Consider the following 19943-nt stretch of genomic DNA (forward strand, 5'->3'; position numbering starts at 1 on the left):
TGTAATTTAATGGGATTTCTCTGGAAACTCTGCTGCCAGACTTTTTACCGTTTTTTTACAGGATTTTTTTTTACAGTGTGGATGAAGCTAATGCGTGTCTCTTGTGCCTCATTTCAGAGGCGTGTGTCTGACCGTTTCTACAGAAACCGGTGCTTCTAATGGCCTCTGTAGTGACGCGATGATTTTACCAGTCGGTGATTGGCTCTTATTTCGAAGCATATTGTGCGTTGCACTTTCTCCCATTCTAAACAATACAAGTGACATACAAAGTCTTGTGTTATTCTATAGTCTTTGTTAAAGCTCCCTTGAAGTTCCTTCGAACGTGCAGCTTTATTTACTGTGTTGACGTAATTTTCAATGATATATCTAGAAGCCCCTCCCCTTTTTTCAAAATAGCCAATAGTTTTTCGCATAGATCACAGCTTGGCCAGAGCCGTTGAGCTTATAAAACCCAATTTTCCTCATAGTCTCTAACCGTTTCATATCGATTAGCCTACATGTGACATGATACAGATTTTTGGTAAGTTGTGCTGTATCTTTCAAAGATACCTTTGGATGTTCATTCATGTTTACTTTGTGTTGTAACCAGTGAAGCGGAAGAGATGATCGGTTCATGTGTGCTCTGCTTGAACTGAAGTGCTATACAGCGATCTGTCACACCACAGAGCGCCAAGAAAGATTGTGATACCTGGAGAGACGTCTATGTATGGTCTCACTCCACCAATCTATGTGAAAGTAGCCCCCCGCAAAAAACCTCTTTGCATATACATGATTCACATAAATGACATATTTTGATTCAAAATGGCGGATTTCACTGAAAAGCAACTAGTTCGCAGGTATGCATCAGGTGCAGAAAAAATGGATCTTTTGTGCCTTCCATTTGTATTATATAATATGCTGAGGGTCATAGAGGGGGGTACAGTTAGTTTTACATTCTGTATTTGTTGATATTCACCTAGAGGGGGTCTTTATTTGCTGGTTAGCTGTAGAGCTGGTTCTGGCTGGTCTGTAAGATGATTTTAGTTTCAAAACCTCTCTAAAAGCAACTATGAGAAGACAATCATCTTACACTGGTTAAGCTGTTGGTTTTTCAGCAGGAATACAGTATATTTACTGTGTAATGCACTTTTACCTTCTGAATTAAAACTACAAAGTGTAAATTAAAACTACAGTGAAGATTAAAAAATAAATGTGTCTTGCAGCAGTCAGGGGCGTTTTTACAGGCTTCCTCACTTTTTACTCGTCCCCTCACTGTGCTCCTCCTCAATTCACTTTTCGCCTCCTTGACTTGCAGTCAGGACTGTAGCTGAGAAGAGGTAACTACCAGCTTATTACTGTGTTACTGAATACTATGTGAATTTGTAGTTGAATGAGGTCATCCCGTTTTTCAGATCCAATTTACTTGCCACAGATTTTGACAACGTTAGTTGTTAACTGCTAAAAGAATACTTGCTGATCTCTTCTAATATGGTCAGGGGCACAGGAATTTTACACAATTTTTAGAAAGAAATCAGTAATTTTTAAATCAGTGAACCTTCAGTAATGAATTTAACTGTCAGTTGTAAGTGTGCTACACACCTTTGTTCTTAAATTGCTTTAATTTCACATCTTTTTCTTTCTCAAAACAGGATTAGTCTATTATTTATCTTGGATCTTGATTGACGCACATCAGGGTCTGAAAAGGATCTGAAATTAATGGGGGCTTGTGGCAAAAAATGGAATCAAAATGAACAAAAATGTCACATTATGAGGGCAAAAAGTCCTGATCCTGCTCTGAGATGCAAAGGCTGGATCCAAATGCAGTAGTTTCTTTAAAGGCTAATCCAAAAACGTAATCCAAAACAGGAAAAACACAAGGAAACAATCCAAACAGATACTAGGGCAGGAACTCAGGCAAGCAGTGTAATCTAAGAGATAGGAAAACAGTTCAGGTACAACTTCAGTGGTCGAGAACGGACAAACAGGGAGCTCAAGGGCGCCCTTTGTAGTCGTCTCAGGGCAGACAGGAAGCTCAGGGGCTGGTGCCAACATGGCACTGAACTCTGGGGCAGGAGTGGGCTCTGGAGCATACTGAGGAACAGTGTGATGCCCAAATAACATAAAATGGCCACTGCCATTACAGGAAGTGCAGCCGCAGGCAGTGAAACCTCTAATGCGACTGGACAATTCAATTCAATTTACATTTATTTGTATAGATTTACTTATTTTACCAGGCTTTTGGTGTTTGATTAGGTCTGAATAATGTGAATGATTGGTTGTATGATTTATATGTTTTTGTTGATATTTTATGTTTGTATGATTTTTAGAGTTATATATTGTGTATAAACAGTACTTTGGTCCATTCTAATGGTTTTAAAAGTGCTTTATAAATACAAGTTGAGTTGAGTTGAGTTGAGTTGAGTTGAGCTGAGCTTGGCCCAGCACTTCCAGCTTTGATGGTGGCAAGTCAGCGCTGGTATACGAATAAATTTGTAAATATATATGTACTTTCGGAAAATACTACTGGGGCCATAGGCATCATGATTTACCACTGCATTCTTCACACAATAATAAACATTTGTTGAAATATTATGTTTTTTAATACAGATAAACTTGCTGACCAGAAAAGGACCTGATTGAGATCATGGCAATCCCTATTCAACATATCATGATGGCTTTGGCAGCTATTGGATTTTTTGCAATCATCATAGACCAATACACAAATCTCACACACATTTACCAAGAGTGGGGAACACTAATACAATGACTGTGTGAGTGTGTGTCCTGATAAACCCATGTTATGTGGACAAAAAAAAATGTCCCCGCAAGGATGGCAATATCCAAAATCCTTGTCCTTGTGGGAACATGTTTTTTTGAAATTGTAAAAATGCAGACAGTTTTCTATGATGAGTAGGTTTAGTGTGAGGGGATAGAATATATAGTTTGTACAGTATAAAAACCATTATGTCTATGGAAAGTCCCCATAAAACATGAAACCAAAACGTGTGTGTGTGTGTGTGTGTGTGTGTGTGTGTGTGTGTGTGTGTGTGTGTGTGTGTGTGTGTGTGTGTGAGAGAGAGAGAGTGCTCTGAAATAAAGGTACTACCATTTCTCCTATCTCACAATCTACAAAGTATGTTTTAGCCATCATGAAATAGGTTATACAGTTTTGTTCTATGGACACATTACAGTTTTTTTCAATTGCTAACATACTTTTGTCCATTCTGTAGTCACATTTTCAAAACTCTAAACACATTTAGCAGAACATCCGTCTGTTGTGGCCATACCATTAACACAATTCATGTCGTTTTCACACAAAAGGCAATCAATTAACACATTTCTTAAATGCTTAAATTTTCTTTTCATATAAGCTTACCTCATACCAAAATCATGGATCTTTCTCATCTTATTTGCAAATGCTTAAACACAGCAAGTCAGAAATGAAGACCCAGTGTTCCAATCTTTAAATATAGGATAAAACCTCTAATTCTGCAACAACAGCAGCTCAAAAGTATTGAAAAAAATATATAAAACAAATACTGAAACAATTGATAAGCATTTTTAATTAGCAGATCACTGAAATATAGCAGATTCCAGTCTCAGTTGGAAGTATAGTCAGAGGTTGAACTTCTTTCCATTACATGGACACAAACAATAAAATAGGACTCTTTGAATCGGATTTGTTCAGTGTGTATGAAGAACAACACAGAGGAGCAGAGAGAAAATAATATCTGGGTAAGAGAGAAGAATAGATGAAGGAGGAAAGGAGAAGTTGGATCAGGACAAGGGAGAAGAAGAGGTATAGGAGAGGAGGAAGAATGCTGGACTGTGCATCTCTGTTTTTTTCACTTACACGTGGAACCTATGAAAGCTTATTTCTGCCATGAATAGAAAATAAAAAAGGTAATTATGTCTTTTTATCTCACAATTCTGACTTTTTAAACTCAATTCCTGTAGTTTACATATCACAATTCTGAGGGGAAAAAGTCAGAATTGTGAGATGTATATTCACAATTGCAAAATAAAAAAAAATTAAAAAAATAGAATTATGAGATAAAAAGTCTAAAAAAAAGTATAAAAGTATAAAATTACCTTTTATACTTTTTTTATTCTGTGGTGGGAAAAAAAGCTTCAACAGTAACCAAAGGCCATGTATGTTGGATTTGTTGTTGATCAATGGCAGCAATTTCATGTTTTCATTTCAATAAAAGCTTCATGTAAAGCTTTTACTACAATGATTCCACTACCACTGTTCCATATATGCAGAATATTTGGTCTGCATAGGGCACTAGCTACCAAGGGGACACCATCCCACCCTCTATGAGGGCAGCATCAACACCACACCCAACCCCAGAAAGAGATTTCAACCAAGGGGGCAACTGAAGTTCTGCATATATGGGGACTCATTTCACCAGTAGCTGCCCTGAGCAATTGTGTTACTTTCTTCTTCTTCTCTTTTTCTACCGCACATTCTATAAAATAATGACTCACTTCTGTTGCCAAGAATGCACACATTCAACACTCAACCAAAAATGGAGAATGGCTTACATGATTGATTGATTGATTGATTACTTTATTTCAAGCCATAGAAATAAAAATATTGTAAACAGAAAGATGAATATATTGTACAGCATTATACATTATACCCACATTGGGTAAAGGAAAAAAAAACAACAACAACAACAACAGAAAATAATTGAGATAATAGTATCTATAATATATTTCAGAGATGTTCACAGTTTATATATAATATAGCTCGAAAAGGGGTGGGAAGAAGACGAATTTATTTAACCCCACCCCCTATTCATCCTAATGAATAGTTACAATATCTGACCTATGTCGTACATTATACACTAAAAATTACATCTTAATATTATACATTACACACATATGCAATGTAGATACTTCTTTCTATACTTTTACTTGTCAATATAAATATTACTCATATTACCATCGTATATCATCATATATCAATATATTAATTAAGAATTGTGAAAAATACTTCCAATTATATATAATATACTATAACTTACTATTTCACGACAATGTATTCAATATTTAAATATTTATGATGGCTTAATGGTGTTGATGTTAATAATAATTAAATTAGATTGTGTATGTTGTTCATTAACGGAGGCCAGGTGTTCATGTGAAACTGCTGTCAGAGAGAAGCAAACCCCTAACAACAGGACCACCCTTTACCTGTTTGTCTATGCTGTGCATTAAAAGAGACAAGATTTTGGCGAGTCAGCTGCGAGAAGGGGGCGCTCTCCAAGCAACAGAGCCACCACTTGCCAGCCCTGATCTAAGAATGATGTTGTATGCAATAATTTTAATTACTAAGATATTTATAATTGTTTTTCCATGTAATTATCTCTATATTTATTACCATCAACACTGTCACCACTTTCTTAAAAAAATTGATTTAATTCATGCTCCTGATCACAAATTGTTATATATTAATATAATAATAATAACGATGATAATCATAACAGCAGCAATTATCAAACCTAGACATTATTTAGATAATATATTGATCATATACCATATACCACACTACATACTTAAGCCTACACTGGAGGTTATAACATTATCTTATTATCAAATCCAACTACTATAATAACCTGATAACCGTTATAATATAATCATGATAAACAGTGAGCTAAAATCACAATATGCTTTCAGAGACCAGTATTATATTATAGTCATATTCATTCATCGTATAATGTATATGCACACATACCTATACATATATATACACACCTACATACATGCATACATACACATTATATATATATATATATATATATATATATACATATACACTACATCCATATATATATATAAATTAATCATATTATATATATATATATATACATATACACTACATCCATATATATATATAAATTAATCATATTATATATATATATATCCATACATATATACACATACATACACACACACCTATACACATACATACATACACATACACATCAATATCTTATCTAATTTATTATTCATAATGCATTATATATTTAAATCAAATGCAATTATATATGACCTTTCTATAATTATAATTATATTACAGTTTTTTTCAATTGCTAACAAGTGTTTAGCAATACTTAAAGTACTTTTTCTAAACTCTTAACACAGCAACACATAAACATCACACAGTTAGCCAAATAGTTAATTTTCTGCCCAAAACCATATTTTGTTATATAATTGCAAAGCAGTCTGAAGTGCTGCTGTGCGAGCCTGTAGAGGGCGCAACAGCGCCGATTATTCCCGTGGTTAAATCAGCACGTTACACTTCAAATGTGCTCATCTTCCACACAGGACAGCAATTCTGACTGGATATGTTCCCAAATCATCCCTCTCTATCATTTTCATCTCGTTTCTATTCGTTGATGAGAATGAGAGTAGATTTTAGTCATAGATTTAGTCATTCAAAATGCATTTTTATTTTCGTTTTCTTCCGTGAAAAAATGTCATTGACGAAAATTATGTTGAAAATTATTCGTCAAAGAAATGAACACTGCATTACACACTAAAAAAGATGAACATGTAAAAATTTTAAATAAACAAACCCTTTTTAAAGCAGGATTAGAGCTTCTCTGGGCCTGTTAACACCTGATCACTTCATGAGTTTTCTCTGATCGGATAGACCAGGTGCAAATGCCCTCCGAAGTGCTTTCGCAACGGATTTAAATCCGATCGCTCAAACCATTTTAGGAGATGAAATTGGTAAGTGTAAATGCATCTGGTTGTTGAAACCACATATGTAAATTTTACTCCTCCCAAAAATAAAAAAAATAAAGTGTGAGAGCGTGATATAGGCTATATCACGCTCTCACACTTTATTTTTTTTCATTTTTGATATGACAGCGCTACTGCATCACCGCAGATGAGCAGCTGCGTATCTCTTCAGCAAGCTGACGTGCAAACTGCCGCAAATGAAACTAAAAGTAAGTTGCAGGCGCTCAAATCACAATCATCTTCATTAGAATTAGTGAGACTAATCTTACCAGTGCTGATGCTGCTCTTTGTCCTATTGTGGTCTTTGATCTTGAAATTAGCAGATGATAAATAAAATGCAGCTCATATCTGTTGCTTTCATTGACGTGAACTCTGTTAAATTTGCATATAGCGCGGGAACTGAAGAATTTGTTTTGCGGAGACACATTTAAATCAGATAGTGATCAGTAAAAACACATGAAGTGACCCGGTGTAAACAAAACAAAAAATCTGTTGATGCTTACTGTGTTAGTGTCATTGACTTCCATATCTGGTCCACGTGTTTCGGGGTTAACTCTCTCCTCCGGACTAATCGGCATTCCGGCACCTCACCGATGGCAATGCTGTGCCTCTTATTCCACGACTCGGAATTCTAAGATCAAAATAACATTTTAGGAACTTACAAAAACTATTTAAGTCATTTGCATTTAGACTGCTGTATGTTTGCAGTATGTAAGTACTGTATATACAGACATTCAATACTATATAATATTGAATATAATACTGTACTTGCAGTACATACAGTATACTTTAAATTCACATTACTTGTGATTTCTATACATTTTATGTAATGGCAAAATGTGTTTACTGTGTTACAATATACTTTTTTTTCTGTAACCTCATGTTCTGGATGTTGTGTTTTCCATTTTTTAATGTAGTGTCTAATGAATGATCTGTAGTGTTTATATTTTGCTTAATGTGTGTATGATCTGAAAGCTTTGTTTGATTTTGCCATAAGAGTCAGAAGTTTTGTGAAATTAGTTTGAAGATTGGATTTGTGTTTAATGTTTTGAGAAAATGAGTGATGGTTTCAAGAAATGTGTTTTAGCAATTGTGAAATACTGTAAAAAACTTGATCCTAGAGAATTAGTCAATTACAGGCCGATCTCAAACCTTTTCTGTCAAAAATACTAGAAAAGGCAGTTTCATCACAACTATGTTCCTTTTTAGAAAGAAATAGTATCTGTGAGGATTTCCAGTCAGGATTTAGACCGTACCATAGTACTGAGACTGCTCTCATTAGAGTTACTAATGATTTGCTCTTATCATCAGATTGTGGTTGTATCTCTCTATTAGTGTTACTGGATCTTAGTGCTGCATTTGACACTATTGATCACAATATTCTTTTAAATAGACTCAAAAAATTATGTTGTCATTAGTGGAATTGCATTGGCATGGTTCAAATCATACTTATCTGACCGTTATCAGTTTGTAGTAGTAAACGAAGAAAGGTCATATCGATCACAAGTTAAATATGGAGTACCGCAAGGCTCAGTACTAGGACCGTTGCTTTTCAGTCTGTACATGTTACCCTTGGGAGATATCATTAGGAAGCATGGCGTTAGTTTTCACTGTTACGCTGCTGATACTCAGCTCTATATTTCTTCACGCCCTGACGAAACTTACCAATTCACAAAATTAACAGAATGTATAGCTGATATAAAAAACTGGATGACCAGTAATTTCCTACTACTAAATTCAGAAAAAAACTTCTTCACGCAATAACCTAGAATACTGTCTAACACTTGATGGCTGCTCTGTTAAGTCTTCGTCGTCAGTTAGGAACCTGGGTGTGCTCTTTGATACCAATCTTTCATTTGAAGGCCATGTTTCTAGCATCTGTAAAACCACATTCTTCCATCCTAAAAAGATATCTAAACTACGACATATGCTCTCAATGACAAATGCAGAACAGTTAGTTCATGCGTTCATGACCTCAAGGCTAGATTACTGTAACGGTTCTGGCTGGCCTAATCTATACAGCCTCACAATTTACATGATTTGAATTATAGAAGTAGATAATGTGTTATGTGTATGCAAGTTTAAACAGATGTGGTTTTAGGCTTCAACTGACAGAGCGTGTCTGCTTTCAGAACAGTGATAGGAAGATTGTTCCAGAGTTTAAGTGCTAACAGAAAAAAGGAACATAATTTTTGAGTCTGTTCAAAAGAATATTGTGATCAATAGTGTCAAATGCAGCACTGAGATCCAGTAACACTAATAGAGAGATACAACCACAATCTGATGATAAGAGCAAATCATTAGTAACTCTAATGAGAGCAGTCTCAGTACTATGGTACGGTCTAAATCCTGACTGGAAATCCTAACAGATGCTATTTCTTTCTAAAAAGAACATAGTTGTGATGAAACTGCCTTTTCTAGTATTTTTGACAGAAAAGTGAGATTTGAAATTGGCCTGTAATTGACTAATTCTCTAGGATCAAGTTGTGGTTTTTTAATAAGAGGTTGCAGCCAGCTTAAAAGTTTTTGGTACGTATCCTAGTGATAAAGATGAATTAACAATATTAAGAAGAGGATCTACGACCTCTGGAAGCATCTCTTTCAATAGCTTAGTCGGTATAGGGTCTAACATACATGTTGTTGATTTTGATGATTTAACAAGACAATTCTTCCTCTCCTATAGCAATGAATGAATTTAATTTTTCCTCAGGGACACTACAATGCACTGTCTGACATGATACTGTAGTAGATGGTTGCATGGTTATAATTTTCTCTCTAATATTGTCAAGATTGCAAGTAAAGAAGTTTTCTCTATTTCTCTTAAATTTAGCCACTGTATCAAATAAATACCTAGAAATGCGAAAAACTGATGTAGGTGAGTAGCCTGTATCAGGTGTTATGGGAAGTGTTCCCGGCTCCGGCTGACCTAATCTATGCAGCCTATTTACACGATTTGAATTATAGAAGTAGATAATGGTTTATGTGTATGCAAATTTAAACAGATGTGGTTTTAGTCTAGACTTAAACTGCCAGAGCATGTCTGCTCCCCGAACAGTGATAGGAACATTGTTCCAGAGTTTAGGTGCCAAATAGGAGAAGGATCTACCGCCTGCGGTTGATTTTGATATTCTAGGTATTATCAGCTGGCCTGAATTCTGAGATCGCTTTAGACGTGAAGGACTCTGCATTAAGAGCACGCTCAGGTACTGGAGAGCTAAACCATTTAGTGCTTTATAGGTAAGTAGCAAGATTTTAAAATCTATACATTGTTTAATAGGGAGCCAATGCAGTGTTGACAGAACCGGGCTAATATGGTCATTCTTCCTAGTTCTAGTAAGAACTCTAGCTGCTGCATTTTGTACAAGCTGTCGTTTATTTATCAGGCGAGCAGAACAACCACCCAGTAGAGCGTTACAGTAATCTAGCCTTGATTTCTAGTTTTTGAATGTGACTGTGATCAGCTAACTCTTTTGTATTATGACAATAAAATCTTCTTTAAGTTCTACTGGACCTACCATATGCACCAGGAACATTAGAAAATTGATCTTTTGTGCCATACAATTGTGATATATAATATAATACAGTTGCAAGAAAAAGTATGAACCACTTGCAGAATCTGTTAAAATGTGAATAATTTTAATAAAATAAGAGAGATCATACAAAATGCATGTTATTTTTTATTTAGTACTGTCCTGAGTAAGATATTTTACATAAAAGATGTTTGCATTTAGTTCACTAAACTAAACTTTTGAACAGGATGAAGATGTCACAATTTTTCTTATTTTGTTTAAATATCATTGTTTTTCTTTTAGTACTGCCCTTCGGAAGCAACAGAAAATACTTGTTTCCCGGAAAAAAAATAAAAATGTATCTTGATCTTCAAATTCAAAATGTTTACATCCCAACTCTTAACGCATCGTGTTTCCTTCTGGAGCATCAGTGAATGTTTGAGTCTTTTTTAATAGTTGAGTTTGAGTCCCTCAGTTGTCCTCAGTATGAAAACAGAGATCTCAAAATCATACAGTCACTGCTGGAAAGGGTTCGAATATGCAAAAATGCTTGAAAACTGATGAATCTGCAGGAGCTGGAGGATTTTTCTGAAGAACAGAGCTCAGTTTAACTGCTCAGGACAAACAAGAGACTCATGAACAACCATCACAAAACACAAAAAACAGTCGTGGATCATCAGGTGACCACACACAGTATTGAGAATCAATGCTTCACATACTTATGATACACATACAAAACATACCTATCCAGCATATGCTGTTTTTTTCAAAAGGATGGATACGCTGAAATCCACAGTAAGGATGCGTTCCTGTCACATATCACACATGTGCACTTCAATAAGCCGACAGAACGTAAGTTAATGCGTTTACATGCTGGACGAAATTGGTGTAAGGGGAAAAAAATCTAGCTGTGACAACTGGTTTATGCTTAAGCCTTTGACATGGTCCTTACTCCGATAAAGGAAAACAAAGTTAATGTGTTTACATGAACATGACCCACCCCCTCCCCAGACCCCCTGCAAATTTATACATACTTTTGTCAGTCAAACACTTTAATACACATTTCTGGGTCCATTTGGTGAAATATTATATATATATATATATATATATATATATATATATATTTTTTTTTTTTTTTTTACAGATACAGATAAACTTGCTGACCAGTAAAGGACCTGACTGAGACCATAATGACTCCTATTCTGAAGATCATGCTGGCTTTGGCCACAGTTTTGGGGGTTGTAGTAACCACCGTAAAGAGTGAGATACATCAATACACAAACTTCACACACACATACACCAAGAGTGAGGAACACTAATATAATGGCTGTGTGTGTGTGTGTGTGTGTGTGTGTGTGTGTGTGTGTGTGTGTGTGTGTGTGCTCTAAACTAAAGACATTACCTACCTATTCTCCTAAATCACAATCTACAAAGTATGTTTATCCATCCATGAAATAGGTTATACAGTTTTGTTCTATGCACACATGAACTAAAGGATCAGTACCTAATAAATTACTGTGTGAATGTTTCCTGACAGGTCAGAATCTGATATGTGATGGCAATTTTAAAAAGGATCAGCTCCAAAACTACGCCCAGCAAGCACTAGATGCCATTAATTCTACTCGCACGCTGACTGCTTCTCAAAAGCTAGCAGGCAAGGGCCAGCATGTCTTCAACAACAACCTCCTTAAGTTTCACCGCAGTGTTCTGGAGAAGCTGCTGAAAGATTTGAGGGGCTACGATAAGCATATGAAGAACCTGGAGAAGGACCTTGTGAACCCCCTCAGCGAAGATCACAAAAAAAAAATTGGAACTGAAATGGTGGTTGACTTAAGGTCAGTGTGTGTGTGTGTGTGCTCAGGTGAGATGAGTGCTACAGTGTGTAGAAACTTTAGAATGTAAGTGTAGTAGGTCTGGACGATAAAGCAATATATATAATTATCATGTGCAGCGTAGTACAATTAAAATGTCATGAGAGAACATTCTCGTGCTGTTCTGTATCATATGGACTGGAGTAAGCATGTTTCAGTTTTTATGGACATATTGCAAATAGCATTGACTGCAGTAGTTTTCTGAATTGTAACCACACTTCAGAATGTTTAACCATTACCCTGTGTGATGTGTCTGAAGGTGCAGGGGTAACGTCGAATGGTCTCTCTCTCTCTTTCTCTAACGTACCTTACTCTCGCCCCTGGATGCGTTCTCATGTGCCGAATTTTGGCACTGATTAATTTAATTTGGTCGATGTCCTTAAAAGTACCAAGTTTGGTACCAACCCTAGTCAGTGGTGACATGATCTGCTGCAAAGTCTGCCATCTTTTGGGTTTGTGGTTTCCATGAAGATCACGGCTTGTGACTCACTCCTGAATGACACTGAAGTCACACCTCTAGCCACTAGCTAGCCAAAAACCAGCAGCACTTTCCAAAATGAAGTATTCATTCTGACTTTCTTCAGATTTCTCAGATTGAAATCTACTTGCAATTTTAAATTTGATCCATTTGTCTTTCTCCAATCTCCAAGTACTATACAGTAGGCTACTATACTGTACTGTATATATTATAAACAGATCCGTTAATGAGCAGCCATTCAGTATTCATTGCTAATTTACCCACACCCCTCCAGCCTAATCAGTCAGTTTTTCTTATTTTTAGCTCACAGAAGTTCCCAAATTTAATCTCCTGCCGATCCTCTCTTCATCAACAATAATAATAATTCAAAAATACAATAAAACATTCTAAAATGCTTTCCAAACAACCTGTCTCACAGACAAGCTTATCAATTACCCATGCAACCATCTAGCCACAGCAGTGATTTATTTATTTATTTTTATTTAAATATTTATCACCATTGTAGTGATTTCTCCCTTTGTCAAAAATAATCTTTAAGCTACTTCACTGCTGCAGAAGTGATTTCGTCCTCTGCTCTCGCAGCCAATGTTCCCTCTAATTTTTTTTCTCGCTAAGCAAAACTTTTCTCTGTTGAGCGCACATTTTGGCCACCTGAGCAAAAACATACTTTATATCAGACCTGTACAATGAACGTAAACACACACACACACAAAAAAATGGTTTTATCATGCAACTGTAACATTTAACTTTAATGTGCCATTTCTATTTTATTTGACCCTTGATGTAACTTAGTGATTTATTAAATAATATGTTTGAAAACAAGCAGTTCAGTCACTAAATTAAGCACATTTTAGGTTACTTGAAATTTTTTCACATTGCTGTATTTACTGTACCAGTCTTTACCAAGAAATTCTATTAAAAAATAATTTGTGTCCTCCTGCAGGACAGTTCAATTCTTTATAATAATATAATTATTGAGCAGTTACAGTGATGGTTTGGAACAACCATAATGTGTTTTTGTACAGTCAATTATTAGCAACAGACAGTGTTAAACCATCAAAATTACATGTTTATTGCTTATGAATTTCTCAGATTTTATATACCAGGAGGATTTTTCGTGGCAAGGAGCCCTAAACAATCCCCTTGTGAGATCAGTTTTTTATTAGGCTTACATTATAATATAATAAAATATAATATAATATTTAAGTATTTAAACTGACATACAGTATTATATCAGTTTAAATGCTTCCATTTGTTTTAATATATTATATAGTGAAAACAAACTGAAGCATTTAAACTGATAGCTAAATATTTTTAAGAAATGTGAACATTAACTCGGTTTATAGTTATCTAAACATCCCTGAAACCCACACCACCACACACAATAATCTATTTAAACTGAGGTATATCACTGATGTATTTTGAGTTCTCTTTCTATGGAACATGTAAACCGGTTCTAACTCTATAGCGACAATAACTCTATAGCGGTTGTCCAGAGCACTGCAATTATTTCTCAGTTAAACTACTACAATCATTCTTCTGAAACAGTGGATAAACAGTTTCAGTTGTTTCTTTTTTAGATTTATTCTCTTATTTAAATTATTTGACATAATTAGACATTTTCAACATATAGTTTCAGTTATTTTTTATCTTGTTTTGGTGTGTTTGTCTCTGTAGTTCAAAGGATGAGTATGTGGATTATAATGCAGTTGTGTTCGGAGCGTACGTGGAGAAGCTCCGACATGAACTTGTGGAATACCTCAAGGCCGATACATCTGACAACGATGATGAGAGAAACAGAATCAAAACACAGGTGCAGTTAATCACCAATAATATGGTGAACCTTAATGTGTATGTGGACCCAATGGCCTGCGATCACTGGCTGAAGAAGAACCCAAAAAAGAATCAACAGTTCAAAGATATCAGAGATGCATTGAGGAATATGTTCCAGAACATCCTGCAGGACTTCAAAACAGTGTCCAAAAATATCAAAGACCTTTACAAGAGTGGAAAGTGGAACAGGTTAGACAGCTGACTCCTGGATTACATTCATGTACAAACAATAAATATAACTGTTAATGCACAAAAATCAATCAATAAATAAGCTATAAAAAAGTGAATCATCGACAGACCCAAGAGACCTTCTGATGAGTTCAGTAGAGCTCCTCTTAGTCCATTAAATCATGTAGTGGATGACCTTCAAAGTAAAGGACATTTTCTCATGTAACTCTTGTTCTCTTTTCAACAGATAGACACACATCAAGAGATCTGTCTTCTGACCCGGAGTGATCACTGGGAGGAGCTCTACTTTCTGAAATCAATAAGCAATGCTTTGGTTTTACCCACATTCACTTTTAAATCACATGAGCTAATAATAATAATAATAATAATAATTTAAACTCTCTTTGTAGGCCGGATCATTGCCTTGATTAATTAAAGCCAACAGGGCTCTATCATCTAAAAACTAAAAAGTATTTGTCAAGAGACGTACGATGCCGCGGGACTCTTTTTATTGTTAAATAAGTATAGTTGACCCAAAAATGAGAATCTGTTGACCATTCAAGATTTACAAACCCCATTTCCACAGAAGAGGGACATTAGGGAAATTATAATACACAAAAGAAAAAATGTAAACTCACAGAACTGAACTGTGATTTGTTAATTCTGCCACATCTTTATTTATAACTTTTTTTCAAATCCAAAATGTGCTTATATTAACTAAATACCATTAAATTTTTCAATGGAAATTGTTTCTTTGTACTTTTGTCAGTTAAATAAAGGTTCAAAATGAACAAATCACAGATTCTTGTTTAAAGGCAAAATATAAAAGTTTTCACCACTAGAGGTCGCATTTTCAAATCAATAACAAAGGCGGAGCTTGATGAGTATGATGACGCTATGAAGGAGAGTGGAATGACGGGAGATGTTACCATGAAGACAAGCAGAAACTGAAGATAGTGCAGATTTTATGTCATTGATACACGACAATGACAAGGGACGAGCCATTATTTAAATTTGGAATTTCTCCGGATTTACAAATCCTTGGGAACTTTTGGGATATTATAAGTACACAACTGCATGAAATATATCACACTTTTTAGAGGTTTTTGGATATTTTATAACAAAAATCTTACACATTGTGCCTTTATTTACAATTTCCCAAATATCCCAACTTTTCTGGAAATGGGGTTTGCAGAATATGTTTTGTTTGATGTATTGAAGCATTTCTTGTGGAGGATCTAAGGATTCTCAATAGCCTACTTGATTTATATCATTTAATCATTAATTGATGTAATTTTATGTTTTATATTTTACCATACTTATTTCCTTTCTATTGTTGTTTAATCTTATGATTGTGTGGTTTGAAGGAATGTTTGTCTTCATGAGAAAGAGAAAAGAGAATGTCTCCATTTCAAGGTTTTTAACATCACTGGACAATGATGTGAAGAAGTCATTTTTCATTGTTTTTCCCTTGGTATAATAACACTTGTTGGATTTGTGCTGGTCAGATGAAGTCTGAGCATTAAAACATACACAACTAAGATTATTCAATAAAGTCTGCTCTTTTATCATCACCTTCGTCTCCTTCTGTTCTTTGTGCAATTCATTATGCTGAAGTAAAATTAAATGTTAAATTACCTCTTGCTATATCAAAGCAAGAAAAAATTAATACTAAATGACATTGTCATTTATGTAAGTGCGTTATATAAAAAAATAAACAATTTCTGCCTAATGTATTAACAAAGACAAATAGACTAATTTGTCCAGTCAGCATTATTTATTCTGGACACAATGCATTTTTCGTTAGCATGACAATTAATGCTTCATGTCTTTCAACTTAATCAAGAACCACAGGCACAAATGATAGTTTTGACCGATCTGTAAATTCCAGACAGTTACTCTCCTATAATCACACATGATGTGCAGTGAAGGCAAAATACACAACAACACTGTCTTGCTTCCTTTGAAGTTGAAGTGAAAAAGACTAGGGGCCCTATTTTAACGATCTAAACGCAAAGTGTAAAGCACACGGCGCAGGCGCACTCAGGGCGTGTCCAAATCCACTTTTGCTATTTTAACGACAGAAAAACGGTCCGTGCGCCGGGGCGCATTTTTGAAATGGGTTGTCCCTATTCTCTTAATGAGTAATGGCCGTAACGTTCAATAAACCAATCAGAGTGTCATCTCCCATTCCCTTTAAGAGCGAGATGCGCTCGCGCCATGGCGGATTGCTATTTACATGGCGGAATTTGTTGGCGGAAAAGCTGAATGCTTTTCAAGCGAAGAAACCGATCTGCTCGTGCGCGAAGTTAAAGCGCGCGAACAGATCATCTACGGGACAAGCAGGAATCCACCAAAGCTTCCCGAGGTGAAGAAGGATGAATTAGCAGTGATTGTGTCCTCGTCTTCTGGCATCAGATGTTTTGCTGAAATTACCTGTTAAGTGGCCAGTCATTCTTTCAGTCGTCTGCGTTGGATGCAGGCTTTCAAATAGCTCCACGCGATGAGTCAGTTAATATATATGTGTGTGTATTGGCACGATTGTTCAATTAATTAGCCAATTTCGTTCATCATTATAAGTAGTAATAGGCTGAATTGAAAATAGGTAGCCTGATTCTAATACACGCAATGACTATTCATCATTACATTTTTATATTTATGTAGCCTACACAATAATATTCTTTTACACTGTAATCCTTTTGTTTTTAATATTTGGCATGTTTGTGTGATGCGCATCCCTGTGTGTAATAAGCAAAGTCAACGCGCACTGTGAACGCGCCCAGAGGTGCAGTTTCTACCAACGCGCTCAAACAAAAAAATATTGCGCCATTGACTTTAGACTTTAGACCAGGTTTGAGTTGGTCTATGGCGCAGTCTATTTTCAGCTCCTTAAAATAGCAATGTGCCGGCAATGCGCCTGAACACACCTCTTTTTTAAACCAGCACGCCCATGGGCGCACTAATTGGCGCAAATGCATTTACTAATTTAAGGACGTGGCGCTGAACGGGAAAACGCGAACGGCGCAGGACACAAACTAGGAAACACACTTGCGCTGCGCCTTGCGTCGCATTGCGCCGGGTGTATTATAGGGCCCTAGGCGTTGTTTTTATTCCACCATATTGACTTCGTCAGCCGAATTCACTGTTATATTAGATCGATTACACAAGCTATTCACTCAAACATAGCATGATGAGGACATCTGCTGGTTAAAGCCGTGTAAATGCAACAAGAACAGCAAAAACATGTTGTACACACTTTGAAACTGCTGCGCGAGTGTTTAGAATAAACAGACCATTATCGTTCTTGGTGTTAACAGGCCTTTTAACTCTAGAAATTGTGTCACCTTGATCTCCAAGATATTAAATATGCTGAATATTTCACCTGTGTTACCAGTCTTTACAGATTTGTTAGAATGTCTTGAGGTAGGAGAGCAAAGAAAATAATATAGCTGCAAGCAGCGATGACGGGACAAAACCCGGAGGCACCGCCACCCCGGTGGTTTCAGGGCAACTGTGCACGGTGGTCAATGGGCATTTAAAACAGTTAAACATAAAAGGACTATGTCAATTTCACACCACATTTACTGCAGCAGCTGATGCTCCTATGATCACAAACCACAACAGCCACATTCATGAGATCGTTTAAATTGAGATGAGTTTCATGTCATAGAATGTCATAAGTAAATTTCAAATGAGTGCAGAATATCATCCTAATCTGACATGTCTGTGTTTTTTTCTCACACAACCTCTATAAAAATTCTAGAGCAAATTGGATACTATTATTTGTGCAAACTCCACAGTGTTCTGAGAAATCTAATCCGGTCTTAATGCGAATGTCTGTGGTGTTGCCTCGCCACGGCCAAGCTGTTTGAGATATCAAAAATCTGCTTGCAATTTAGCATCCTCAATGTCTTGACTTCATGCTGACCGAGTTTAGTGGTGATCGGAATAATCATCTCAAAAATGCCTGAATAGTCGAAAAAAAATAATTTTCCTAAGGAAAACAATTAGGAAATAATAAATAATAATCCTTAGGGGGTCAAGAGGGTCCTGCTCCATTAATTGGCTTGGGCCCTAATAAAAACTATTATTAAACAGCAAAAAGAGAGGTATAAAGTACAGCCAAGGCTAGCAGAATCCATAAGTAAGATGAAACCTACTGCACCTTGGGAAGACAATCTTGAACCCCAAGAGTTCAAGATCAAGGGTCACAAGAACGGCTGTCAGATTCTATTGAGCAAGACACAACAGAAGAGAGTGACAGTCAAAGTAGTGAGTCATCAGATAACAATCTTAGAGAAGTAAGGTTAAGTAATAAGAGGGCAGGAAAGCTTGAGCTCAGGAGGGTGTAACATCAGATGAAAAATGCAGCAGTTATGCAAACTGCATTATGAAAGCAGTGGAAACTGCAAGACTTGATGAACACTCAACTACACGGTTAGTTCGCACTTGCACTGGCCATGCAATTACAGCCGAGGCCTTAGAAAAGTCCAGACAACTCACAGGTACAGAGGATATATGCCCAATTGAAAAAGGATTTGATAGAAGCCCAAAAAGATGGGGTGCCAATTTTGAGTATGTGGCTTTCGATAGAAGCCGACATCCCTCATGAAGATAAAATCAGATTGTTACGAAAAGTGGGCAGAAGTTTACCTGGAGGACACACTTTAGCCACAATACTGAATAATGCTAGTAGTAAAGAAATTCAAAATACGTTAGCAGTATATGACCTTCATACACAGCACGTCAAGACCAAAAAAGTAAGGCCTCAGAATAAATATAGAACAGAACAGAAAGACCAGTTGCATAAAGTTTATCTAAAAGCAAATAATGATCAACCAAATCAAAAGCTTTAGTTAAATCAAGAAAAATTGCACCTGTGAGTTTACCACCATGTGAAGCTGAAAACACATCATTAGTAAACTTAAGTAAAGCAGTAGTTGTAGAATGATTAGACCTAAAACCAGATTGAACTGAAGATAAGATATTATTAACAGATAAACAATTTGATAGCTGTTTATAAATAATTTTTTCAAAAACTTTAGATATAGAACATATAATAGGTCTATAATTATTAGGATCAAGTACATCACCTCCCTTATAAAGTGGAGTAATGCGTGCACATTTCCAGATAACTGGCAACTCACATGTAGTCAAACATAGATTAAACAAATCAGCAAGTGGATATATAAGAATATGAGAGGATAATTTAAGAAACCTATTTTCAATACCATCTAACCCAGCACCACTAGTCACTTTTAATTCATTAATGGCATTTTGAACATCAATTGGTAAAATCTTCCTAAATGAAAAAGAGCTATTACAAAATGAATTATCATTAAAGATACC

At 35.8% G+C, this 19943-nt stretch overlaps 1 protein-coding gene across 1 annotated transcript in view; it reads left to right on the top strand.

Annotated features, from left to right (window-relative positions):
• The window catches only part of LOC125262495, a 71178-nt gene extending 55023 nt beyond the window's left edge, over positions 1-16155 (top strand). The window contains exons 3-5 of the mRNA XM_048181285.1: positions 11782-12079; positions 14271-14615; positions 14842-16155. Coding sequence (XP_048037242.1) covers positions 11782-12079; positions 14271-14615; positions 14842-14845 — 647 coding nt within the window. The 3' untranslated portion in view covers positions 14846-16155. The remainder of the gene's footprint in view (positions 1-11781; positions 12080-14270; positions 14616-14841) is intronic.
• The last annotated feature ends 3788 nt before the right edge of the window (positions 16156-19943 follow it).

This window comes from Megalobrama amblycephala, linkage group LG2 (genome assembly GCF_018812025.1).
Source record: "Megalobrama amblycephala isolate DHTTF-2021 linkage group LG2, ASM1881202v1, whole genome shotgun sequence".
Lineage (NCBI taxonomy): Eukaryota > Metazoa > Chordata > Actinopteri > Cypriniformes > Xenocyprididae > Megalobrama > Megalobrama amblycephala.